Source organism: Poromitra crassiceps (assembly GCF_964638095.1).
Source record: "Poromitra crassiceps genome assembly, chromosome: 4".
NCBI lineage: Eukaryota > Metazoa > Chordata > Actinopteri > Beryciformes > Melamphaidae > Poromitra > Poromitra crassiceps.
Window position 1 is genome coordinate 58,875,801 of NC_139626.1, and position 27,343 is coordinate 58,903,143.

A 27,343-nucleotide genomic window follows, 5' to 3' on the forward strand; every position below is an offset into this window, starting at 1 on the left:
TGGTGCTGTAGGCTAACCTTGCTAATACAAGTTATTATGGTGCTGTAGGCTAACCTTGCTAATACAAGTTATTATGGTGTTGTAGGCTAACCTTGCTAATACAAGTTATTATGGTGTTGTAGGCTAACCTTGGTAATACAAGTTATTATAGTGTTGTAGGCTAACCTTGGTAATACAAGTTATTATGGTGTTGTAGGCTAACCTTGCTAATACAAGTTATTATGGTGTTGTAGGCTAAAAGTTGTTATGGTGTTGTAGGCTAAAAGTTGTTATGGTGTTGTAGGCTAAAAGTTGTTATGGTGTTGTAGGCTAAAAGTTGTTATGGTGTTGTAGGCTAAAAGTTGTTATGGTGTTGTAGGCTAAAAGTTGTTATGGTGTTGTAGGCTAAAAGTTGTTATGGTGTTGTAGGCTAAAGGTTGTTATGGTGTTGTAGGCTAAAAGTTGTTATGGTGTTGTAGGCTAACCTTGCTAATACAAGTTATTATGGTGTTGTAGGCTAACCTTGCTAATACAAATTATTATGGTGTTGTAGGCTAAAAGTTGTTATGGTGTTGTAGGCTAACCTTGCTAATACGAGTTATTATGGTGTTGTAGGCTAACCTTGCTAATACAAATTATTATGGTGTTGTAGGCTAACCTTGCTAATACAAGTTATTATGGTGCTGTAGGCTAAAAGTTGTTATGGTGTTGTAGGCTAACCTTGCGAGACAGCTGGATTCGTGTGAGATCATGAGATCACGATCACACGACAAATCCATCTTGCCACGCTCCAATCTATTGGTTTGAATCTGAACCACCAGTGGTTCAACCAATCAGCATCCAGAGGCAGCTATGGGCGGTGCTTTGGTGGCTTCTCACCTATGTTCTCACCCCAGATCTGGCAGATGTGTGTTACAGTGTTATCGCTCCCCCATAGAATGATGGTTTTATGGTTGTTACAGTGTTATCGTTCCCCCATAGAAAGATGTTTTTTTATGGTGTTCATTTTATTTTTGTGCATTAGCTACGCTATAACTTGCACCACATGTATTTACTATGACGCCCTGCTGGATCTGCAAAGGGACGTTTATGCACCAGACGACCACACCGACCACACCAGCGAGAGCGAGCCAGTGATAGACAGGTGGTTCATCTCAAGATTCAAGAGTATTTTATTCATCCCGAGGGAAATTTGTCTTGGACATGCATACGGCTGCTACATACAAGACAGTGCAAACCACAAGACAAGTGCAAACATGTGCAAACATACAATTAAAGTGCAAGTGCATCATAGTTACAGTAGATGCTTATTATGACCCGAGTTTAGGAGACTAACTGATATGGGGATGAAAGAGTTCTTGTATCTGTTGAGGGATCGTTTTTTGTTTTTAATTGGGACTCTGTAGCGTCTACCAGATGGAAGCAGTTCGTATTCTATTATGCAAGACATGGGAGGGGTCAGCAGTCATTTTCCTAGCTTGTCTAATTACAGTTTTCTCAAAAAGCATTTGGAGGGTGGGATGGTTCCTCACCCCCATCACTTTCATTGCCGTGTTAACCAGTCCATTGATTTGTGATCTTGATTTAACTGATAAGTTGCCAAACCAAACAGAAACTCCATAACGTATAATGCCCTCTATAACAGCAGAATAAAACAACAAAAGCACCCTCTGTCCAACCCCAAACACCCTGAGTCTCCGTAGAAAGTAGAGTCGCTGTTGAATGCTAGAGCACACAGAGTTCACATGGACATTCCACGACAAGTTGTCATCAATATGTAGACCCAGATATTTATATGAATGAACCTGGGCAATGTGGGCACCGCGTGGACCAGTGTAGGAGATTGGTCCCCCAGATCGAAAATAATTTCTTCTGAAAATAATTTCTTCTGATCACCTGCCAGGTATTTTTTTTTATAGCGTCTTTCCCTTTGGTTTCCCAAGCAACTCGCTCACAGATGGTCATGTGAAAACAAAACATCTGGCAGCATCAGGTTAGTTGTAGGCTATGCTCCTTCAATTGATCCTGCAACTGTTTTATTATTATGCTCAATAGATTCTGTTTGTTGTATTTCTATCTACAGGTACACTAGGCTATAGCCTCTTATTTGCAGTTTCCCTATGGCGATAATTAAAGTTTCATCTATACATTATTAATACATCAGGGTTTAACCAATACCATTCAACCCGAATTTAATCTGATTGTGTGTGTGTGTGTGTGTGTGTGTGTGTGTGTGTGTGTGTGTGTGTGTGTGTGTGTGTGTGTGTGTGTGTGTGTGTGTCTGCCTGTGACTATTTGCATGCATTTTGTTTGATGGTAGTCATGCTGCCTTTGTGTGTAGGTATGTGCGATACTCTGATTAGTCATACTTTGTTAAGTGTGTAGACGAATGCGTGTGCATGTATGTACTGTACGTACTGCATTGATATAAGTACTGCAAGTACACTCACATTGTGGATGATCTCAGATGATTCACTGTAGGACAACCTCCAACACGTAGTCGTACTGTGTGTTTTGTGTGTAGTATGTGTACTGTAGTTGTGTGTGTGTAGTTATGTGTGTGTATCATCAGACTGTGGTGTGTATGTGTGTGTGGTGGCGGCTCAGCTCTCAGTAGGTTGTGGTGGAGCGTTAGAGGGCTTCCTGCTAACAACATCACCTCGAGAAAAGATCAAGCGGTGAATTGTCATTTCATGTCGCAGGTAGGTTTCCACGCTGCAGCAAGATGCGAACACACCGCGACTGGACGCTAGTTCTCTCCAAGACGCTTTGTGCAGAAAAAAACAGGGTGTTAGCCAGTTAGCAAAGCCAGGCTAACTTGAGTAGTTCTAACCAATATATGCGCTGCTATACAGCTAACGCTAGTAGCTAGTCATCTAGGTTAGCTTTGTATTGTAGCGTGGAGGCCAGCTTCGATAGCTGCTTTTATGTTTCGCTTTTAGCCAGGCTGGACAGCAGATGATCGTCTCGTATTGAACAGCTGGAGCTTGTTTTCATTTTAACCACGGCGGGTTCGTATTCGCGTTGATTTGATCCATGCGGGAGTGCAGAGAGAGGCTAATGTCAACAGCTAATGCCAGCTAGCGTTCGCTTGACGTACGGGCGAAACCTGTTCGCTTGTTGCTAACAGCTAACCGCTAGCTACTTTAGCCGTCCTGATCACTCCCAACTGACAGTTGCGTTTATGATGAACACAGGGCGTTTTAATTGTGCGGGGCGCGCTATAACGTTACCGTGTCTTCCTCCGTCGTGGGTCTGTTCAGCTATAAAACGTAACGTTACAGTCGGGGAATCATTGGGAGTTTGCATGACCGGGGGGCCACCTAACTGTGCACAATAACTTCACCCAAATCAAATGACTAAACCAGCGTTAACTATAACGCTAACGAGTAGCTAACGATATCGGACTCGCGTGCTGTCATTTGGTCCAAACCGGTGTTCCAGGTGACGCACCGCTTGATTTGATGATTGGTTTGATGACTAATTAAGCTGCATGTCAGCTGTCACCTCACCTCTGTCACCCCCTAGCTACAGCTGTATGATTTGCCATCCAATTCAATTAATTGATATATGAAAAAAAAAGTGCAACTGCATATTTAGTATTGACCAAATGATCCTGTTGTGATTGATTTCAACAGGGTTTATATGTGAGTGAGTGGAGTTGAAGTCCCTCCCTCCTCCTCGGGACACTTGAAAACGCTAGAGAAGCAGCTGGAAGCCCGCCGTCATCATGACTGTGTGAAAGTCGAGGCGGCCCCACCGTGGCCCATGCACTGTACCCGTTTCCCTCCCTGTCCTCCTTATCCCTCAAGCTGACGCAAAACCCCAGACACCTGCCCCCCCTCCCCCACCACCACCCCCACTCCCACCCCGGCCCCGCCCCTCACCCCGCCGCCGCCGCCGCCATGGCGCCCGGCACGGAGACCGTGCACTACATCCACCTCCACAACTCCAGCCAGTCGGTGCTGGAGGCGCTGCGCACGCAGCGGCGCGAGGGCCTCTTCTGCGACGTGACCGTGCGCATCCACGACGCCTCGCTGCGCGCCCACGCCTGCGTGCTGGCGGCCGGCAGCCCCTTCTTCCAGGACAAGCTGCTGCTGGGCCACTCTGAGATCTCGGTGCCGCCGCTGGTCCCCGCCGAGACCGTCAAGCAGCTGGTGGACTTCATGTACAGCGGCTCCCTGGTGGTGCTGCAGTCGCAGGCCCTCTGCATCCTCACGGCCGCCAGCATCCTGCAGATCAAGACGGTCATCGACGAGTGCACGCAGATCATCTCTCAGAGGAAGGCGGCGGCGGGGGTGGCGGCGGCGGCGGCGGCGGCGGCCGCACAGGGGGCGATGCTCGGGGGAGTCCTCCCCAAGCAGGAGGAGCGCGGCGGGGGCAAAGGGAGGGACGGCGGCGGCGGAGGAGGAGGAAGCTGCTCTGGCGGTTCTGCCGGTGGCGGCTTTCCCAACTTCTCCAACTTCATGGCGGACTGCGGGGCGAGCAACATGGGCGGCGGGGGGATGGGGAGCGGCAACGTCGGTGTCGGCGAGAGCGGCGGCGGCGGCCCCATGGAGCAAGCCAACCCCGTGGGCCTGCTGGCGCTGGGCGACATGGGCCCCGGCGCCATGTGCGGTGGGGGGGGCGCCGACGGGCTGGGCGGCGGCGCGGCGGCCGCCGCCGCCGCCGCCCTCATGAAGCCGAGCTCCAGCTGCGCCCAGGACGTCAGGTACAAGCTCCGCGACCTGCTGGCGCAGAGCGCCAACGGGGGCGGCAGCGCCAGCAGCACGGGGAACCTGTCGGCGGGCTGCAGCAGCTCGGGGGTGGGCAGCGTGGACAGCATCGGCAGGGACAGCCTGCGCGGGGCCTCCGCCGACCTCTCCGACGACCTGGTGATGGACCGCTACAGCGAGGAGGAGGACATGGACGGACGGGAGCGGGGCAGAGACGGAGGAGAGCGAGACAGGGGGGCGGGACACAGCCGCAAGCAGAGGCAGCCGCTGAGACTCCAGGTAGGGGGATAAGGGGAAGGGTTGCCATGGCTACAGCTTTCAGGCATGCAGAGCTGCAACGGTTCGCTTTGCTTTCTCTTTTCTGCTTTCCCTCTACTCCCTCACTGCATTGGCGTATATCGCCGAGATGTTTCTGCACTTGACACTGTTGAAGAGAAGCTGTCGTCTCGACTCGGGCTGTAATTTGCTCAGGTTGATATCCCATGGACTTCTGCTGCAGACCAGCTGTAGGTCATCAAACTTATTAGCGTGTGGGGGGGGAAGCGAAGGGGGGCCGCGACCGTTTGATTTGCTTTCCACCGCTCTCTCTCTCTCTCTCTCTCTCTCTCTCTCTCCCTCTCTCTCTCTCTCTCTCTCTGTGTTTATCTGCCGGCCTTTTTTTTGTTGGTCCGGACAGCGGGTCCATTCCTCTGCCTTAGCGTTTGCCGGCGTCGTCTTTCCAAACTCCCTGACATCCAACGGGACTTGTGTTCCCCTACTAGGTGCTGGGGGGAGAGGGAGTGGTGGTGAAGGACGAGGGCGTGCAGGACACGGATGGGGCCGGCGTCTACGCCCTGGAGGACGGGAGACGGGACGCAGAGCAGGAGGGCTCCCAGGAATCCATGGCGGGCTTCGGACAGGTGGGCTTTTTTCGACGCACTCGCCCGCGGGCGGCCGACGGGTGGCGACCGACTGCAAAAACAAACATCAGTCCAAAGTCATTAAAGAAGTCGCATGCCGAGTCGGATGTTACGAAGAAAAAGTGGCGAGAACCCCCCCCCCCCCCCGATTGCTGTCGCGCACGTTAACGCCCACCCGCTGAAACCCCCCCCCCCCCCCCCCTTCGTTGGGAGGTTTTAGCCATTCACCAACCGTTGCTCATAGAAAAAGTATACTAGAACACATTGTACTACTGTCGTTTTTAAAAACGTCGAGTCGGGATTCCAAGATAAGATTTCATTTTTCACAAGTATCCCGGGGGGGGGGGGACTTTACATCTTGGAAATAATTTGGTCGTCGTTTTTTTTTGCTTCAATTTCGGGTGTCTCTGCCGCGAGTCCTGAAGTGAGCAGAGAGAGAGAGAGAGAGAGAGAGAGAGAGAGGATTTGATGCGGCAGGCAGCCTACTGTACTCTACCCTGCAGACTACAGGAGGAACCAACATCTGCCACACAGTCGGATGGATTCAGCTCAGCCTGTCACTTTACTCCAAAGAGCGCTGCAGAGTACGGACTTAATCCGCTGCATGTAGGAGCTTTAAGAATACTAGCAGTCCGTTTTTAGTCCACAATGCAGGAGTTAGTCCGTTTTAGTCCACAATGCAGGAACGAGTGTGACGCTTGTTTGATCTGCGGGGAGTTCCCGTGCCTTGCCTCTGTGTTTCACATGACATGGTGAGAAAGCCCTTTCTGTTTCAAAATCAAACTTCTCCTACACGCGTCTCCGCACGCTGCACGGACTGTTGGTAGTATGCTGATAGGGCTGCAATGATTATGCCAGGAATGATCAATGTTTTTTTAATCGTTTTTTCCTCAAATGCGATCACATTTATTTTATTGCCCCTGTACACTGGCATGCAGTAAAGTAGCAGCATCTGGAAAAAGAAAAAAAAAAGTCTTGTTTTCACTTTTGCCGCCTTCGTCTTATTCTAATAATGAGTAGAGCTTCAAATTTCAAGAATCGATTCGATTTCCGATTCACAAGGTTGCGAATCGATTATTCCCGATTCGATTCCGATTCGATTAATTTCAATATCGATTTGGTTAGTGATACCAAAACGTGTTTTTTTGAGCTGTAACCTGAATTACAACACAGGGGTTCCCAACCTTTTTTGCGCCAAGTAGATACATGGGGGGGGGGGGGGGGGGAGTTGCGGACCGGTTGTCAATTTTAATGTTTTAGTTTTAGTTACACATATATTTACTCACCAGGTGGTGACAAAGGGTAAATAACAGCCTTTTCATCTGTCAATAAAGACACTTTCACAATTATGCACAGTGATTTGATTTCAGCCTATATAATTTCTAAAAGTAGATATATTAATGATCAAACATTTCCATTCATGTAGCCTACAGTATTTATGTTTTTGTTTCAACTATAAACATAAATAAACGTCAACTTGAAACTATGTTTCAACTACCACACACACAGCATAATATTTTAGCCTGTTTATTTAAAAAAATATATAATAATAAAAAAAATCGATCTCTGGACATGTGAATCGATATCAAAGGATTAAAATAAAAATCGGAGAATCGATTTTTTTGAACCCAGCCCTAATAATGAGGACTTTATGACTTTGGGGTGCAGCTACGACCCAAAGGCAAACTGTATGTACAGAATCAGCTACTTGTTTGTCATTATCATCTCATGTTCACGCTTTCTTGAACATCTTGAAGATCCGGTTTCAAACCAAAGTACCTCCAACAGGCGTGTGATGATGCTCCACTTCAAACCAAAGTACCTCCAACCGGCGTGTGATGCTCCACTTTAAACCAAAGTACCTCCAACAGGCGTGTGATGATGCTCCACTTTAAACCAAAGTACCTCCAACAGGCGTGTGATGCTCCACTTTAAACCAAAGTACCTCCAACAGGCGTGTGATGCTCCACTTTAAACCAAAGTACCTCCAACAGGCGTGTGATGCTCCACTTTAAACCAAAGTACCTCCAACAGGCGTGATGATGCTCCACTTTAAACCAAAGTACCTCCAACAGGCGTGTGATGCTCCACTTTAAACCAAAGTACCTCCAACAGGCGTGTGATGATGCTCCACTTTAAACCAAAGTACCTCCAACAGGCGTGATGATGCTCCACTTTAAACCAAAGTACCTCCAACAGGCGTGTGATGCTCCACTTTAAACCAAAGTACCTCCAACAGGCGTGTGATGCTCCACTTTAAACCAAAGTACCTCCAACAGGTGTGATGATGCTCCACTTTAAACCAAAGTACCTCCAACAGGTGTGATGATGCTCCACTTTAAACCAAAGTACCTCCAACAGGCGTGTGATGATGCTCCACTTTAAACCAAAGTACCTCCAACAGGCGTGTGATGATGCTCCACTTTAAACCAAAGTACCTCCAACAGGTGTGATGATGCTCCACTTTAAACCAAAGTACCTCCAACAGGCGTGTGATGCTCCACTTTAAACCAAAGTACCTCCAACAGGTGTGATGATGCTCCACTTTAAACCAAAGTACCTCCAACAGGCGTGATGATGCTCCACTTTAAACCAAAGTACCTCCAACAGGCGTGTGATGCTCCACTTTAAACCAAAGTACCTCCAACAGGCGTGTGATGATGCTCCACTTTAAACCAAAGTACCTCCAACAGGCGTGATGATGCTCCACTTTAAACCAAAGTACCTCCAACAGGCGTGTGATGCTCCACTTTAAACCAAAGTACCTCCAACAGGTGTGATGATGCTCCACTTTAAACCAAAGTACCTCCAACAGGTGTGATGATGCTCCACTTTAAACCAAAGTACCTCCAACAGGCGTGTGATGCTCCACTTTAAACCAAAGTACCTCCAACAGGCGTGTGATGCTCCACTTTAAACCAAAGTACCTCCAACAGGTGTGATGATGCTCCACTTTAAACCAAAGTACCTCCAACAGGCGTGTGATGCTCCACTTTAAACCAAAGTACCTCCAACAGGCGTGATGATGCTCCACTTTAAACCAAAGTACCTCCAACAGGTGTGATGATGCTCCACTTTAAACCAAAGTACCTCCAACAGGCGTGTGATGCTCCACTTTAAACCAAAGTACCTCCAACAGGTGTGATGATGCTCCACTTTAAACCAAAGTACCTCCAACAGGTGTGTGATGATGCTCCACTTTAAACCAAAGTACCTCCAACAGGTGTGATGATGCTCCACTTTAAACCAAAGTACCTCCAACAGGCGTGTGATGATGCTCCACTTTAAACCAAAGTACCTCCAACAGGCGTGTGATGCTCCACTTTAAACCAAAGTACCTCCAACAGGCGTGTGATGATGCTCCACTTTAAACCAAAGTACCTCCAACAGGTGTGATGATGCTCCACTTTAAACCAAAGTACCTCCAACAGGCGTGTGATGATGCTCCACTTTAAACCAAAGTACCTCCAACAGGCGTGATGATGCTCCACTTTAAACCAAAGTACCTCCAACAGGCGTGATGATGCTCCACTTTAAACCAAAGTACCTCCAACAGGCGTGTGATGATGCTCCACTTTAAACCAAAGTACCTCCAACAGGCGTGTGATGATGCTCCACTTTAAACCAAAGTACCTCCAACAGGCGTGATGATGCTCCACTTTAAACCAAAGTACCTCCAACAGGCGTGTGATGATGCTCCACTTTAAACCAAAGTACCTCCAACAGGCGTGTGATGATGCTCCACTTTAAACCAAAGTACCTCCAACAGGCGTGTGATGCTCCACTTTAAACCAAAGTACCTCCAACAGGCGTGTGATGCTCCACTTTAAACCAAAGTACCTCCAACAGGCGTGTGATGCTCCACTTTAAACCAAAGTACCTCCAACAGGCGTGTGATGCTCCACTTTAAACCAAAGTACCTCCAACAGGTGTGATGATGCTCCACTTTAAACCAAAGTACCTCCAACAGGTGTGATGATGCTCCACTTTAAACCAAAGTACCTCCAACAGGCGTGTGATGCTCCACTTTAAACCAAAGTACCTCCAACAGGCGTGATGATGCTCCACTTTAAACCAAAGTACCTCCAACAGGCGTGTGATGCTCCACTTTAAACCAAAGTACCTCCAACAGGCGTGTGATGCTCCACTTTAAACCAAAGTACCTCCAACAGGCGTGATGATGCTCCACTTTAAACCAAAGTACCTCCAACAGGCGTGTGATGCTCCACTTTAAACCAAAGTACCTCCAACAGGCGTGTGATGCTCCACTTTAAACCAAAGTACCTCCAACAGGCGTGTGATGATGCTCCACTTTAAACCAAAGTACCTCCAACAGGCGTGTGATGATGCTCCACTTTAAACCAAAGTACCTCCAACAGGTGTGATGATGCTCCACTTTAAACCAAAGTACCTCCAACAGGTGTGATGATGCTCCACTTTAAACCAAAGTACCTCCAACAGGCGTGTGATGATGCTCCACTTTAAACCAAAGTACCTCCAACAGGTGTGATGATGCTCCACTTTAAACCAAAGTACCTCCAACAGGTGTGATGATGCTCCACTTTAAACCAAAGTACCTCCAACAGGCGTGTGATGCTCCACTTTAAACCAAAGTACCTCCAACAGGCGTGTGATGATGCTCCACTTTAAACCAAAGTACCTCCAACAGGCGTGTGATGATGCTCCACTTTAAACCAAAGTACCTCCAACAGGCGTGTGATGATGCTCCACTTTAAACCAAAGTACCTCCAACAGACGTGATGATGCTCCACTTTAAACCAAAGTACCTCCAACAGGTGTGATGATGCTCCACTTTAAACCAAAGTACCTCCAACAGACGTGATGATGCTCCACTTTAAACCAAAGTACCTCCAACAGGCGTGTGATGCTCCACTTTAAACCAAAGTACCTCCAACAGACGTGATGATGCTCCACTTTAAACCAAAGTACCTCCAACAGGTGTGATGATGCTCCACTTTAAACCAAAGTACCTCCAACAGGCGTGTGATGCTCCACTTTAAATGGCGTTTCCCTGTTCAGGCTCTCTTCACCACAGAACTTGTTTCATCCGTTTCCTGTGTGCTCGCTGCCACGTTTGCCCAAAGATGCTCTTTGTTGTGAGGTTTCCCTGTTTTCTTTCTCTGCCTGAACTGTCATTTGGGTCACATGATGCACGTTGTGCATTTAAAGCTGGTGATTGGCCAGGTGGACTAAGAGCCCTTGATATACCAGGGGGAGTGGACGATAACGGGTACTTAAATATTGCAGAATTACACCGTTGTTAATTGTGGAATCATAAAATTGTGACATGTCCACCTTATTTCTAGCTGCCATGATGCCTTATGGGTGCTTCTTCCGGTGTCATCCTTCCCAGCCTTGCTGCTGACAGCTTGACACCCGTCTGTAATGTTTCAAAGCTGCAGGCGAACGGAGCAAATCACTAATCGGCTCCAGCTTGGCAAAAGTCTCGTCGATAAATATCCAGAGTTGCTCAAAGAGCAACAGAAATAGCGCATGTGATAGATAAAATTATTAAAGAGAGAGAGAGAGAGTAGTCATAGTGCCCAGTGCCCACGGAAGTCCACGATGCTTGCGAGCCTGCGAGGTAATAACGTAGGCTACTAGCCTACTTTTTTATGAAAGACTTGGAGGCGCAACACCAAACAATTCAGCAGCAAAGCTCCTGAAATGGACCCAAGTGATGCTCGTGAGAATAGCGCTGCTCTGTTTATTCTCAACAGAAAAACTCCGCGGCTCCGCCTAGCTGCATCTCTCTCTCTCCCCCCCTCCCTCACGTGTCGGGGAGGGCGAGCTACCGCTGCATGTAAACGGGAATATTAGTGGATTATTCATTTAGTCGGAATATTGTCATTTTCCGAATATGGGCAAAAAGCGGAATATTGTGTGCATGTAAACGTAGTCACTGAAGCCACATGCACTCTCTCTGCAGCCCGCACACGTCTAGGATTGATTATTTTATTTTATTTATTTTATTTGTATTCTCTCTGCACTCTTGTTCTACAGGTTTGTGAATTTAATTTGAGGAATGTAACTTGCCGTTTTGAAAATATACCTCAGTTGCACATTAATTCACTTTAATTCATAGTGTACGTTTCATATTCAAATAAATGTTATTTTGTTTAAAAATGTCTCCTAATATCCCTTTTATTAAGGAGAAACGCATTATTTAATACATTTTTTATCATGCCCCTAAAAGTCTTTGTGTGCTCCTAGTTTTTTCAACTTAGGGGCACACGTGCTCCTTCTGAAAATGCCAAGTGACCCGCGTGACGTCAATAATATTTTTCAAATCGATATCCGTCAATGCAACCGTGCATACCAATGGCAACGTTTCGCTGGTTGTTATTGCGGTGTTTATTTTTTCGGACCACGGTCGATTTTTCAGAAATTCACATCCCACGTGTACACATCTGTTGCTGTGATTGACAGGTGGGTCAAAATTTGCATATGCAGATAAAAAAAACAGCATAAGAAAATGTTACATAAAAGCAACTCAGTGAAAATGAGTCTTGAGGCGAGAGAGACCTTTAGAGTCAGAACCTGCTTTTTTTGGGGGGGGGGGTGCTCAAATGAATGGACGATTTGGTACATCGTTACGTCACGGTGGTATTTGCGCGTGGTGTACTTCAATGTGAACCAATTGTATATCAGCTTTATTTTTATGCATTAAATGTAGCGTGAGCCGTTTGGGTGCTGGGATAACATAATGCATTATGGGTAGTCGGCTACTGTGGCTAATGCTAGCGGCTAACGTTAGTTACTTTATATGGCAGTAAAACGCAGCTGAATGACCAAACTGATATAACTTTTAACCATTTCGAGCGACACTGTTTCCATACGGACCACCAGCGTTGGTTAGTTGTTTATAACGTGACTATATTTATAACCTACTCCGGTTTCCGGTTTATAATTCGGGTCTGAATACAGCCAAAGAGTATAGTGGGAGAAGAGGAGACGGTCTTCTGCCTCTTTGCTTGTTTTTTCAAATGAGGCAGAATGCCGTTTTGCCAGAAATCTGGGGGGTTAGTTCCCCTTTAACCATGCAGCATCAGAAAGGCTAAATGCTAGCAGGCTACTGTTGTGAATTAGACCACAAATAACCAACACATAAACAGATAAACATCTTATTTGCTGATGGCAGTCAGCAAGGCTCTTGAGTGCCACCAGGTGGATGCTCGCGGACCACAGTTTGGGAATCACTGATGATATAGATTAGGCTTGTCGCGGTATTCGGTGTTACCGGGGTTACCCGGTGGCAAGACATACACCAATTGCTAGGGATGCACGATATGGATTTTTTTCAACCGATACGATAACCGATAAATATCTGCTTCTCCTGGCCGATAACCGATAATTATTATAATAAAAAAAAATATATAATTCTTTTTCTTTTTCTTTTTTTTACCTGTATTTTTTGCACACCTGGGGTTAAAAAAAGGCAGATGTAGTGAGCATAGCTCTGACCTAACCAAATCTAACTGACATCACTGTGAACGCAAAACAAAGAAAACTTCTGATATAATATGATTGTTTTAATAAAGTGTATCGCTCAATTATAGTCAATACAAAAATAAAGGCTTTTATAGGACGGAAAGCCAATGACTGCTTAGTCTGCAGATAAAACACAATGACAAAAGGCATAGTAATTTAGACTCTTATTGTCATGTTACTGATCTGTTCAAATGTTGCATTGGTTCTAGGGCTGTTCGATAAATCAATTTTGAATCGTAATCAAATTAATTAGTTAGGACGATGTTAAAAACACGAAAATCGTAAAATCGATTTACACTTCAACTAGGGTAATTACGTTATGGCAGGGCGGCTCTCTCTCATGTACGCATGCTGCTACTTGTCCATTCTCTCCCGCTGTAAAGTCTCTCTAGAGGCTGTGATACTGGCTGCTAAAGACAGCAGCGCAATGGACTTATTTCAACACCTCCGACCAAAAAGCACAGAGTGAGCACTGAGCGCAACTTGTTGCACTGCGGGCTGTAGCCTACAAGATAACGATTGCCACAACACACTCACGCGCGCACACGAACACAGACGTTATCACCGGACGATGAAACATTGCCTTTACAGTTCACATAATAACAACACGTGAGGCCACCGAGTACTGATAGATTGGCTGTATTCATGGCTGTATTAGCAGCCTCAGCTGACTCACCTGTCCCTGTGTGTCTGAATTTCCCCCTAACTGCTATCGCAGTTCCCCGCATACCTGTTGTGACTTTGTGTTATTCTAGTACAGATATAACTCCGAGCACGGGTGGTCGCTTAGACACTGCTAATATAATTATGTCACGGAGGCACACGCAAATCCACCAGTGTCAAGTGACTGCAGGACTGCAGGTTAGCAAGCAACAGCCAGGAAGTTAGGCATAGCAGCGGCAAGCTAAAACAGGAAGTTGGGTTGTTCTGCCTTCAGAGTAAAAGCGTAAATTGTCACTTATGGAAAAAAGGGGGGGGGAAAGAGCTCTGCAGGCAACAAATGTTTAGAGAAGTATAATAGTATAAAAAAATCGAGTTTTGAGAGAAAAAATCGTCAATTTTAGTTTTAGGCTAAATCAAACAGCCCTAATTGGTTCCAGTTCTCAGTGAATTGTAACCTAGGCCCAATGAATGGGGCAGGCACTATAAACCATCTGTGTCGTTTCACTTTTTACTGAAAAATGCTGCCACCAGATTAAATTAAATTAAAGATTATGGAAAAGACACTATGTGATGTTTTCCTTATTATTGGTTCTGTTAGATGGCTCTGTCCAGCAGCTAGCGTTAGCTCAACTCCAAAGTCCCTTTGGCTTATAGTGGGACTCCCGGCTAGCGTGGTTAGCTTAACGTTAGCGAGTTGTTTTTTGGAGTTAAATGCACAATCCCTGCATGTTTCATTTCGGGTAAAGGGGTTTCCATTAGTTTCTATAAGTTTACGCCAGCTCTGTGTATTAAGTGCTTTTGCGGGGCTGTTTGATCACAAGCCACAGACTGTAAATGTCACAAGCAGTTTGTCTGCCAAGCGGACAAGCCTAAAGTGTAGGCCGTGCTACGAGCTAATGCTAACACTAACACTCGCTAACAAAAACAACAAACATATCCGCTGCATCATCGCCAGCTTTGGTTTAACGTAATGCCAGCTTAGAGGTTTCCCCTCCTCTCGGAACCTGTGTGGGACATGGATTGCAAATTACAGTAGCTTTCTGATCACCTGAAACTGAAAAACAGAAACATACCGGTAACTGGCAGCAGCCATGTTTGCGTCGCAGCTGTGATGTCACGAGCGTGCGACGACAACAATAGCTCCGCTTCCAAGGGGGGATTTTTTTTTTTTAATTCCTTTATGATCCAGCAGAGGGCGCTCCTCTCTAACAGCTTGACCTATCATGACCACCTGACATGTCTTGACACAAGTTGTTGTTTGATGAGAGACACAAGACAAAATGGAGGCGGCCCGATGCAGACTGATGCAGACAACAACAAAGCCATGAGCGGACAATCGCAACACTAGCCTCAGCGCGTTACGTGACTCATCAGTAATTCTTCCTTCTTCGTCTGGGAGGTCGGCTCAAATGGCTGCACGCATATACGACGTTATAAAACGGGACCTTCACACACAGCGGCAGCCACTTCTTCTGATCTGATCTCTCCCGACAGACTGTACAGATCTGATCCCATTCCCTCCCTTACATCAGACGTAAGCCCTACACACAGCGGCAGACACTTCTTCTGATCTGATCTCTCCCGACAGACTGTACAGATCTGATCCCATTCCCTCCCTTACATCAGACGTAAGCCCTACACACAGCGGCAGACACTTCTTCTGATCTGATCTCTCCCGACAGACTGTACAGATCTGATCCCATTCCCTCCCTTACATCAGACGTAAGCCCTACACACAGCGGCAGACACTTCTTCTGATCTGATCTCTCCCCACAGACTGTACAGATGGCTGCTGACAGCAATGCGGCTTGACTGGTTGAACCGCACGATGCCAGTTCATTTCTTCTAAACGCTCACATCTTGGAGTGAACGTAGATTGTAAGGGTTGAAAAATGAGGAGCGAAGAGGGTCCCGCCCCCATCTACCCCTGAATCCAGATGGAGAGAGTTATGACACAGACACACACTGCACTCTCTTCTCTCAAGCCCCTTTTAGATTGGCCAAAAATCCCACTAATATCCCACAAACTACTGGCATTTTCTTCAGTTTAAAAGTTTCCAAGCCGGGCCGTTTAGCCGATGGAGCGACCCTGCTTCGAGTGAGGTGGGTTTTTACACAACGGCTCTGCACGCCATGGCGATATATAAATCTTGGCGATGGTCCAACACATTATTTTCCGACCCTGCTTCTCCTCCTATTGTTTTGCCACCCCTTTTCCAGTGCGAGTCAGTGATTCAGTGATTCCCACAGGCTGCAATTTGACTTTCTTAACAGTTAATTACTTTACATTGACGGAATAGGCCGACGCACATGCACGAGTGCAGCTCACACAGCCCAGGCGCATAGCTGCGTCAAGTCAGCCAGAATGCTACAGAATGTAAGTAGGTCGTCCGCTTTGGCTCTTTCAAAATAAAACCCTCGTAACGTTAACATTTTGAATAATGCTTTACTGCCACAGTTTCCCTCCTTGTATTGTAATCTTAGTATTTTTGATACAATGTTTGCGGCTTCGTTTGTTGAACCACCTTTTTCTCCTCCCAACGTGCATCATCAGTAAGGCTGTTTACTTGATTAAATGAAATTAGTTTGAAGGTTTTTTAACTGGAAGTTTCCATTTTGTTTCGGCTGACCCGACGCTGGTCCTGTGCAGCCGTCTGAGAAGGGAGGGGGAACAGAGAGCCCGCAGACGCGGAGAAACTGAACGGGTTGAGAGTGCGATCTAAAAGTTTAAAAGGCGATGCTGCCCCCTGCTGCTTTCCCGGGTAACAAAAAAAACATGTATTAGTGGGACTTTTGATGTAAAAAAAAGCTATCGGCGTATCGAACGTGCGACATCCATATTATCAAAGACGATGCTGCAAAGCCACAGAAAGGCTCGCCTTGAAATGGATCCAAGTCCCAAACCTCAGTCACACAAAAAGGTTTCAGTCAGCATATTAGACGCAGCATAGCTAGGAGTTTCACACACACACACACACACACACGTTTGATCAGAATAGAGTCAGAGTACAGCGTCAGCCAGGAGCGACACTCATATGGCTCATTTCCACCACATACAGTATAACCGCACAGTACAGCTCTACTCTACCTGGCCTTACTCGTCTCTACTTGATATAGACTTTGCTTCCACAGAAAAGTTTACTCGCCTCCGCCCACACCTGGTCGTCATAGCGACCGCATATCTGCGCTCCGCCCATAGCCCAAGTAGGCTATGACGCAGGGCTATTCAACTAAATTGTTCAGGGGGCCACATTGTCAGAAACTTAAGGGGCCGGGGGCCGGACCCCGAGCCATTATAGGTACACTTGACACAACCCGCCACCACATTTTCGCAGCCGTGCCGGAACTATTATTAAATAGGGGGTGCTGTAAGGAATGGAATCTCCTTTTTCTTCGACGCTGCCCCGAAGAAAAAGAAAAACGTCAAAGAAAATTTGATGTTTTTTGGACTTTTATCCATATTTAGAAGAATATTTAATTTTAAATTAACATTAGGATTATACTGTTGTAATGTCATTATTCAGTATCTTCTCCTTTTCTCACTCACTTTCATGTAAGCACCTGCTCTCCCTTTAGTCGTTTTACACTACAACAGACAGCAACACAGGCATATACTGAACTTATTATTATTATTATTATGGAAAACCAGATTATGATGAAAATCAAACACTGTAATGTAACAAACAAGGAAAAATGAAATAAAAAAGCTTCTCCCCGGCCAGTGATAGATCTTTGTCCCCCACCCAAAAAACCTTTTTTTTTTCTTTTCTTTTCTTTTTTTTATAATATCTAACTCTGGCGTTGAATAGGCCTGCTATAACGTATAACGTTAAAATTAAATCCATACACGTAACTTTTAAACGGGCTATGAAATACTGGTGCCTCTATATGACCTACATGGGCAAATGAAACCATCGGCCAGGAGAATGGATATCAATTTGTTGTTGACATGCATGCGCTGCACGGGGGGACGGGGGTTACGCTACAGGGAGAAGGGAAGCCACCAGCCCGGCGGCAACTCACCAGGAAAATGCCGCGGCTTCGCTAAACCCCCCGGCTCCGGCCTAGCGGAGCCGACGTAGCACACAACTACAAGGGCTTTCCCGAGCAGCGGACTTTTTCCTCTCTCTCGAAACAATTGAAAACCACCGTCATGTTAAAGCCGAGCAAGGAGATCGATTTGATTTCACCAGAGCCGAAGGCAGCAACAGTCCCACTAAACTGGTATCCAGCAGTGACAGAGAGTAGCCAGACACAGTAGACACGATTCTGCCTGACCAATCAGTCGTCTGCAGTGTTTTCACGTCACCGTATGGTACCGGCTGGAACCGCAACAAAGCAGGGACCAAAACTAGCACGACTCAACCCCCCGGGCTGTCCAGGTTTTTGATTGGTGGAATGAGACAAAAAAAGTGAAGTGGGCGGGGCCGCGCTGATACCAGCGGTGGAAATGGGCCAATAGAGCAGGTGAGCGGTTCAGTTTAGGCGCTGTGCCAAGGGCAACGTTTCCATAGAGACAGGGGCGGACATGTTTTCAAAATCCAGATTTTGCCCCACTGTGCTGTCAATTTTAACGCCACTAAATAGCAGGTCTTAGCGCAGAAAAACCCTCTACGCCAGGCGTACTATGCCTGAGCGCAGACAGTATTCTCCGCGCAGTGCAGGAAATCCTCGCTTGGGATACATTACGCACGGCATGGATGTCTCTCTCTCTCTCTCTCTCCAACACCTCGTGCACGCAGACACTCTTCCCTCCTCAGTCAGAATGCCACGTTGATTTTCAACTATAGCCTACATTGCAGAAAAAACACACCTTGATTTAAAAAATTTAATTCATTTGTCTGGTTTTATCAGGCTACATAATTCCCTTGGTGTTAAATAAAAACACTCAACTGGAGCCTTGCAGTGTGCGAGCTTTACTCTTCCCTACTATTCCTGCCTCGAGCTCTGCACCTGCAGGTTTTGGATTGTGCGTTTTTTTCATACATAATTCCCGACCATACAGGTCTGTGGCGTAACATCAGATTACTTTAGGTAGGAGAAAATAAAAAGCAAATGTTGATCTTTTCCAACCATTAGGCTACGTTTAATAGCACCGCAATAGCTCGTCGGGGAGTGAGAGAGAGAGACACGGGGCATACTGTCGGCCTATAATGTTACTACTAGGGGTGCACCGATCACGTTTTTTGCCACCGATTGCCTATGGGAAATATCTGCCCAACCGATCATCGACCGATCACCGATTACCGATCACCGATCACCGATATATAAACTCCTCAAAGAAAGTTTGGAAACCTTATTTTAGGTCGATTATCTCTCCCCTTTAATAATACCAATTGGCATTGTATTTTATATCGTTGGAAAGCCTGATTAGTGATAGGGCTTTTTTGTATTACATTTTTTTTTTTTTTTTAATTAATATAAAAAAATGGCCGATCGCATATTTGAGGTCAATATCGGCCGATACAGATTGCTTGCCGATCGATCGGTGCACCCCTAGTTACTACCCAGCTCAATTTAACTGCCTCACCTCGTAATAGCCAGTAAGCTATAGGCCTAGCTGCTGCAAAAGTTAACTGCTGAGAATTCGATGTCTGGTTTTGTCACGAGTAGCCTACAGCTGAAGTCCCTCTCACCATCAAGCAGACAGCGACGGAAGCATGTGTCTTTATGTGCGCCAAGGGGAAAACGACGGACTAAATTGGTGGGATTCAATGTATATATATTAATAGAAACAAATAAAAAATAGCTGATTAATAAAATGTGTGCTGGTGGAACGAAATTCAACTTCAAATAGAGCTGCATCACTCAGCGCGACTCTCAGTACGCTGCGCAATTACGCAACGCAGTAGTAGGAGATGCAGGAGAAGAGAGCCCAAAAAGGGATAAGCATACGTCCATAACGGCATGAAAGCTGAAAAACGTTGATGGCAGTAACACACATACATTCCGTTCCCATCGTATTTGAGCCGCGGCAGCATTAATTGCACACTTTTTTATAATGTCTTTTATGTCGGGCTGAGTCGGTCTCAGGCTATGTGACAGTATGTGTACAACGGCGGGCGAGTTGAGCTCGGTCCGCGTCTCAAGCGGGTCGGGTCGGGTCGGAGTAGATGTTTTAGGACCGTTGAGAACTCTACATGACAGCCATCAAGAAAGGAGGACAGCACTCCAAGTTGAATACTTTTATTGCCACACAGACGTTTCGGGCAGCAGCCCTTCTTCAAACGAAGTGAAATGGCAACAATACGCAGGTGATTCACAGGTGGGCATGAGCACGTTTTATTTGATTCCTATGCACGACAGCCTCACATCTCTCTCTCTCCATCTAACCTATCCTTTCTCTCTCGCCCTCTTTCTCTCTCTCACTCCGTCCCTCTCAGTGAAGGAGTAAGCTGCTGACGTGACGCTGTGGCTTTTGTGGGCACTATCACACCTACACAACGCTTTTGGGCATAAACACGCCTATATGGAGCTTTGCGCCGAGATGACGCCAAGCGCAGCGGCCCGACACGCCCGCAAGACGGGCGCTGACGCAAAGTGGCCGCCGTTGCGACCATAGAGCCCATACAGTCTGGCATTCCTAGGGATATTGAAAAGGGGTTTCTGCGGAATTTCCAGAACAGAATTGCTCACCAATTTCAGAGAAATGACAGTGTTTCCCCTAAAAGAAATCAGGCCTGGTGGTACAACCTAACCTTGCTTGCAAGATGGATAACCTCGCGAGATCAAAAGAGATTCTCTCGACGTAATCCATCTTGTCATGCACAGGCAGTTAAGATGATTGGCCGAACCATGGCCGGCTCGACGAATCAGCGGCAGCCTTAGGCGGGCTTAGGCCCGTCTGGGCAAGTAGTGGGTACATGGTCTTTGTAGTTCTTTTCACTCGTCAACATGGCTGCCGCCGCGGAAGTGACAGGCAGTCTGAATGAAATTGAATGTAACGTTCCCAATTCTATGTATTAAATTCTAAAAAACGACCCTCAACATTTGGGAAGGCTAAGCCACACAACTAGTTCGTTATAATCGAACGTCATGCTTCGAAGGCGACTTCACGACGATGAGGACGGTGAGGACTCAATCAATGAATACCACGGAGATCAGGCACCTTCCTCCGGTCGCAAACGTGACGTCAGAGGCATGGCGATCTGATAGGTTGAAGTTAACACGCACCAGCGGTGATAGACAGATGGGTCATCCAATCACCTGCCAAGTAGCTTGGAAAAAGGGCCCGCCTCCGTCAGCGGGTCGGGTTACTGCATTCCCAGATCGACTGGTTTAGTGAAATGCAATGTGGAGCTAAACCGTCCATCTGGCAGCGTCAGGTTAGGTACAACCCACCAAAGACAAAACCTAAATTGACCATCCCGCGGCGGGATGGCATATTGGCACAGTCGGCTTTGGTCAGATGGCGCATCAGACGGTCGGCAATTTATATATACTTTCAAATTTTGGTTTGCTCGGTATATTCACGACTTACAACAAAGTGATCACAAGGAGAGGATGACTTAAGAAAGTGTATTTATTGCTGAATAAATAAGCTGTGTAACTTATTGCAAAACATTACAGGGATGCAAACTTACAGGCTTCCAAAATCAAATGCTTATTGATTTGAATGAATGTATATTTGGTGTAATATAGTGTTTTTATGTATATTACTGTCAACACCATATGTTTTGTTGTATTGTAATATGCCATAAAAGTTTGTATTGAAATTTGTAAAAAACATTTCCCCCCCACATTTTTATGCCTCCGCCGGCGATAGCCAGGCCAGAGGCATTATGGATCCGGGTTGTCCGTCCGTCCGTACGTCCAATGTTCGTTGACGCGATATCTGAGGAACATCTTGTCGGAATTTCATCAAATTTGCCTCAAACATCGACTTAGACTCAAGGATGATCTGATTAGATTTTGGTCGTCAAAGGTCAAGGTCACTGTGACCTCTCCAACGCCATTTTCAAGCTTGTTAACACGATATTTCAGGAATGCCTTGATGGAATTTCATCAAATTTGCCTCAAACATCGACTGGTTTGTTGTTGTTGTACTTCTGCATACATTACGCACACAGTCTCTCTGTCTCACTCGAGTTTCTGGCCTGGCGCGAGTCCTCGTTGGCCTGGCGGTCAAACACAGAAATTAATACAATTCTTTGATACCAAATCACAGCATGAATTTTTCTATGGTGTTCCTCAAGGTCTTGGTGTCTTAATGTATTTTGGAGGTTTGTTCAAAAATCATGAAGTCCCCCCCCCCCCCAACGTTTTTTTTCCTGGGGGGGGGGGGGGGACAGAAATGTTGTATCACCAATCAGCCTCAAAATGCCAAGATAGGATTTTTGGTCCATAGGGCCCAGCACTCGGTGTCACATCTGTTGTTTGGGGGAATCGAACCTGTGACCTGCCATATATGTGAGGGGGGAACTTTCTTCATTGTGTGTGTGTGTGTGTGTGTGTGTGTGTGTGTGTGTGTGTGTGTGTGTGTGTGTGTGTGTGTGTGTGTGTGTGTGTGTGTGTGTGTGTGTGTGTGTGTGCGTGGGTGCGTGCGTGCGTGCGTGCGTGCGTGTGCGTGCGCGTGTGTGCGCGTATGTGCGTGCGCGCGCCTTCCAGGATTTCTACGATGAACAGGGCGTGTTCTCGGAGAGCTTCTGGCCCCAGAGCGAGCCTCCTCAGACCATGACCTTTAACCCCAGAGCACGAGTCAACAAGCCCCTGACTCCGCCTCCAACCACTCAATCCATCAACAGCCAGGTGGGTGCTGCTATCACCGTGTGTGTACGCTTCCTTACAAACTGGCATTTTCTGATGGAATGCGTTCTGGGAAACCGGCATTCCAGTTTATAGAGGACCGCAGGGAAGACGTATTTTTCTAGGCGGATCCAGAAATCGCCGCCATTGTGTTTTCTACGTGTTTTACACGTGGGCTCAACCAAAGAATTGAGTTTTCACTTTTCAGATTGTTTCGTTTGATTAATGATCAGAGGAGGCAGAGCGAATGATACTATGCAGTATTTCAGTGGTTCTCAACCCGGGGGTCGGGATCCCCCCCCCAGGGGCTCCGAGATTACTTTGGGGATGTTGCGGGATGAGGGAAAAAAAGAGAAAAAAAAAAGAAATTATTTTTCTCCCATGATGATTAAAAATCCCATACCAATGGTTTAATGTATTCTAAAACTATATCAACTAGGGATGTAACGATAACCGGTTTGAATGATAACCGTGAGAAAATTCCTTACGATAACCGCACCGTTTCAAATTTTCATTATCATTAAAACCGTGGCACCGTGATTACAGTGCTTTGAGAAACATGGTAAATACTGTCCACCATCATCAACCAAAGTTGGCAACCGTCTCCCAGATGCAAACGTGCAGCCTTGGAGAAATGATTTCAGTGAGTGTATCAATCCTTTTTGGGTCTGAGTTTTCAATATAAAACGTAAAATTATTTCGGTGAGTCTCTCAGTACTTTTTGAACATTTTCAGCATTTTTTTTAACGAATACCGTGACAATACGATAACCGTGATCATTTTGGTCACGATAATCGTGATGTGAAATTTTCATACCGTTACATCTCTATTATCAACTATAAAAACCGTTTCAGTGAGTGAGTGAAATCAGTGTGTGAATGCGTGCGCACGTGGCGGGAGGGGGGGGGGGGGGGGTTGCGAACCCCAGCCTAAAGTTTTTGAAAAGCTTGAGAAGCACTGCAGTATTTCACAAGAAAACAGAAAACATTTGGGAGGGGGGCAATCTGGAAATTAAAATAAATAAATAATAGACATTTCAAATTCCAAATAATAGCAATGGGCAGTTGCACAGCGTCACCTCTCTATACTCCATATCTCACAAAGCAGAAACGGATTCAAATCAATCTTGGGAACCATTGCATGAGTATTGAAGTCTGTACCCCCCCCCCCCCCCCCTTTCCCCAAGCTTCTGTTCCAGTACCCAGTGAGCCAATCACAGCCAGCGCCGTTCTTTGTGGGCGGGCCCATGGGTGGGATTGACAGCATGGCGGGGTCGGAGCCCAACCAACAGGCTCCGCCCCCGGCGCCGATGACCCCCGCCCCGGCCCCCTCCACCGCCTCCTCCTGCTCGGCCGGCCCCTCCCCTTCCTCCCAGGGATCTGAGACCTCGTTCGACTGCACGCACTGTGGCAAATCGTTACGTTCCAGGAAGAACTACAGCAAGCACATGTTCATCCACTCCGGTAAGAAACTAGCACAGTCAGGGTTTCCTATGCAGGTCTGGAAAAGCCTGGAAAAGTATTACAAGTCAAATTTCATCATTTCCAGGTCTTGAATAGTTAGGGAATTTGAAAAAATCTGGAAAAGTAGGGAAAATGTTGTGCTTCAGGAATAGGGGTGGGCGATATGATTAGTTCAATTAGATCGTCAACGATTAGAATGGCTCCCCGATCTGCCTTTACCGACAGATCGTTAGTATCGCGCTACATCCAGTGCACATTCTATCAGTTGCGTTTCTATGTCTGAAAGACGCCTCTAAAGTCCCCCCCCTCCCCCTCTTTTTCATGACAACACGGAGGGGGAGTTGGTACACACACCCTTAACGTAGCAGGCTGGCATCTTCGAATGAAAGAATAATAATAATTAGTTCAATTCAAAATATTGAATGTCTTGACACAACACAACCTGCATTTTTGCGCGGCCCGGGCTTGCTCTGCTGCGGCTGCCCATTGACATGTAGGCAGCCGCTTGCTAGCTGTGCCTGCCTGGCTCCCCTGAGTTTATGGGACCAAACGGGTTTTCAGGTAACGTTAGTGAGCGCGTACCTGCCTGCTTGTGAACGTTGTTATTTCTTAGCACGTGGATTATTGTAAACTCAGCGTAAATGAATGACAATAATTATGAAACGGTGGAGTGTGCGTACAGGAAAGATGAGGAAAGATTTGCTGTATCCAACAGTATTTATTCCAAACACTCCCAACTAGGGCTGGGCATTGGCAAGGACCTCACGATACGATACCTATCACGATACTTGGGTCACGATACGATTGTATCACGATATATTGCGATGCGATACCTATTGCGATATATTGCGATATTCTACAGAATTTACTCAAAATTAAATAATAGAGCTAAAGATACAACACACTGTGTACCACCCAGGTAGTGTAATAATATGTACATCACTTTATACTGATAAGTTAGTAGACAAATTTAGTCAAAACTACCGAGTGTTGAGTGTTACTGGACGCATCGATATGGGAAATATCGAGACAGTATCGATTAGGGGTGGGAATCACCAGATGCAGAGGCCTGGCATGGCATGGCCTGCAATTCTTTTATTTTATTTTTCATATCGCGATACTTGGCGTCCAAGTATCGATACAGTATCGGGAAATAAAATATCGCGATATATTGCCGTATCGTGTATATTACCCAGCCCTACTCCCAACTCTCAACATTACATGCTATGCAGCTACGCCAACACTATAGGTCCACAAGGCTCTGTCTTAACACATTGAGTGCCAGCGACGCCATATGGCGTCAAGAGAAATTTACCGTAGGCTGCCAGCGACGCCAAATGGCGTCAATAACTCCAAATTCATATTTTGACGGGGGGATGTCGATCTAAGCCTCTTACATCGCCTCTTACAATATGGGAGCTATTGAATGTGTCTAACCTATTTTACAGAACCCTTAGGTGGCGACAGTGCCCTCCCGATTAGACAAAGGCCAGGAGAAAAGAGAGAAGAAGTCATGAGGAAACGGAAATCGCCATTGATATGCTTGAAGCATAACGTTACTTAGCTGTGCCTGTGAACAGCAGTCATCTGCTGCCACAATTGAGCCCCATCCGTGTCCGCTGCGATAGTCCATCCATATGATTTAGTTGCCGACACGGCGACACCAGCGTCTTTCTGAAAAGTTACATTATTCTCAGCTGGGAGCCGAGGACACGCTGTAAAAAAGCGGGGGATGCAGGCAGCGGACTTTTCAGTGCAGATCAAACTCAGAGCAAACCGCAGCAGAGACACTCGACTCCTCCCACCACGGAGGAGGGGGAGGAGGGGGGTGGGGCACGCAGGGCACTAACAGCATACAACCATTGACAGTACACACACACCCAGGCAGCAGCAGGCTCGAACTCAAAGCAGAATTCATTCTGTCTTTTCGGTCGAAAACACTCTTTTTCAGAGGGGTGTATTTCCAAAATGGAACGGTTTATAAACACTTTTTTTTTTTTAATGAAACAGAAGGGTTCAAAGTTTCATTGAGGCTATTGGTTGTCCATATAAGAGGAACACAAAAAATGATATGGCTATATTAAAATGCATTGCGGCCTATGTGGCACAGTACAGCACCTTTTGCCCAAGGGCCGTGGCACTCAAAGTGTTAAAGGGCCCGCGGCACTCTCTAGTGGTACGCCACAAAACTATTCATAATTATGAAAATATGTATGAAACAAATTTCCATGACTTTTCCAAAACTCCCCAAAAAGATTTTTTTTACTATAACTTTTCCAGGGCATGGGAATGACTTTTGCAGGTTTTTCGTGGCCGTACGAATGCTGAAATTAGTTTGGTTGTACTTTGTACTGTTCAGTAACTTGCGAAATAGTCTTAAAAACCAAGATGGAAAAAGAACCGTGATAAGATGGTGGATCGTGATCCCGCCTTAAAACAATCGTGATATGATATTTTTGCCATATCGCCCACCCCTAGTTCAGGGCCGATACGTAATTCTAGCTTTCATGTTGTTGTAGACCCACTTTGAGTCGGCAGTTAGAGGGCTGCTCTTATTGTCCAGCTGCTGTCAGCACGCATTGTCTCAAATCCCCTGCAGCAGAATCACATCCAGTCAAGAACATCGGGACAAATCTGGAATTTTAAAATGGAAAACTGTGTAGGAACCCTGCTCATCATCTCACACATTCTGCTTCTGACTTGTCGCTGTGAAGAACAATCTTCGTCGATCCAAAAATCTTCAAAACAAATCGACGTCCGGAAAAAGTCTGGAATGTTTTAATTGAAAATGTGTATGCGAGTATTAGGTCTTGGTAACTTCAACGCAAGAAGATTCGTCTCGGCCCCTCCCACTTTCCACTCTGAAGAAGAAAATGATTCAACACTGACAATGCTAAGTGCTTTCTGCTCTGCGTGCGCGTGTGTGTGCGCGTGCGTGTGTGTGTGTCCGCCTACAGGTCAGAAACCTCACCAGTGCTCCATCTGTTGGCGCTCCTTCTCCCTGCGCGACTACCTCCTCAAACACATGGTGGTGCACACGGGCGTCAGGGCCTTCCAGTGCTCCGTGTGCGGCAAGCGCTTCACCCAGAAGAGCTCGCTGAACGTGCACATGCGCACGCACCGCGCCGAGCGCACCTTCCAGTGCACCGTGTGCCACCGGGCCTTCACCCACCGCACGCTGCTGGAGCGCCACGCCCTGCAGCACGCCCACCACCACGCCCCCCAGGGCCAGGGCCAGGGCCAGGGCCGCGGCGCCGACATGACCTCACCTACCAAGCACAGCCCTCCTCTGGGAGGGCCCTCAGGTATGGCCGGCACAGCTGGCATGATGGCCAACATGTCCAGCCAAGGAGCTTCCTCCACCTAG

The 27,343-nt window shown here is 46.7% G+C and overlaps 1 protein-coding gene across 1 annotated transcript; it reads left to right on the forward strand.

Annotated features, from left to right (window-relative positions):
* Nucleotides 1–3,884: 3,884 nt before the first annotated feature.
* Nucleotides 3,885–27,343, forward strand: LOC310774475 (uncharacterized protein; the record flags this gene model as incomplete). The annotated part of the gene is made up of 5 exons (XM_083634550.1): nucleotides 3,885–4,973; nucleotides 5,456–5,593; nucleotides 22,376–22,516; nucleotides 23,700–23,976; nucleotides 26,934–27,343. 5 exons carry the CDS (start codon nucleotides 3,885–3,887, stop codon nucleotides 27,341–27,343), a joined length of 2,055 nt encoding a protein of 684 aa, XP_083490676.1.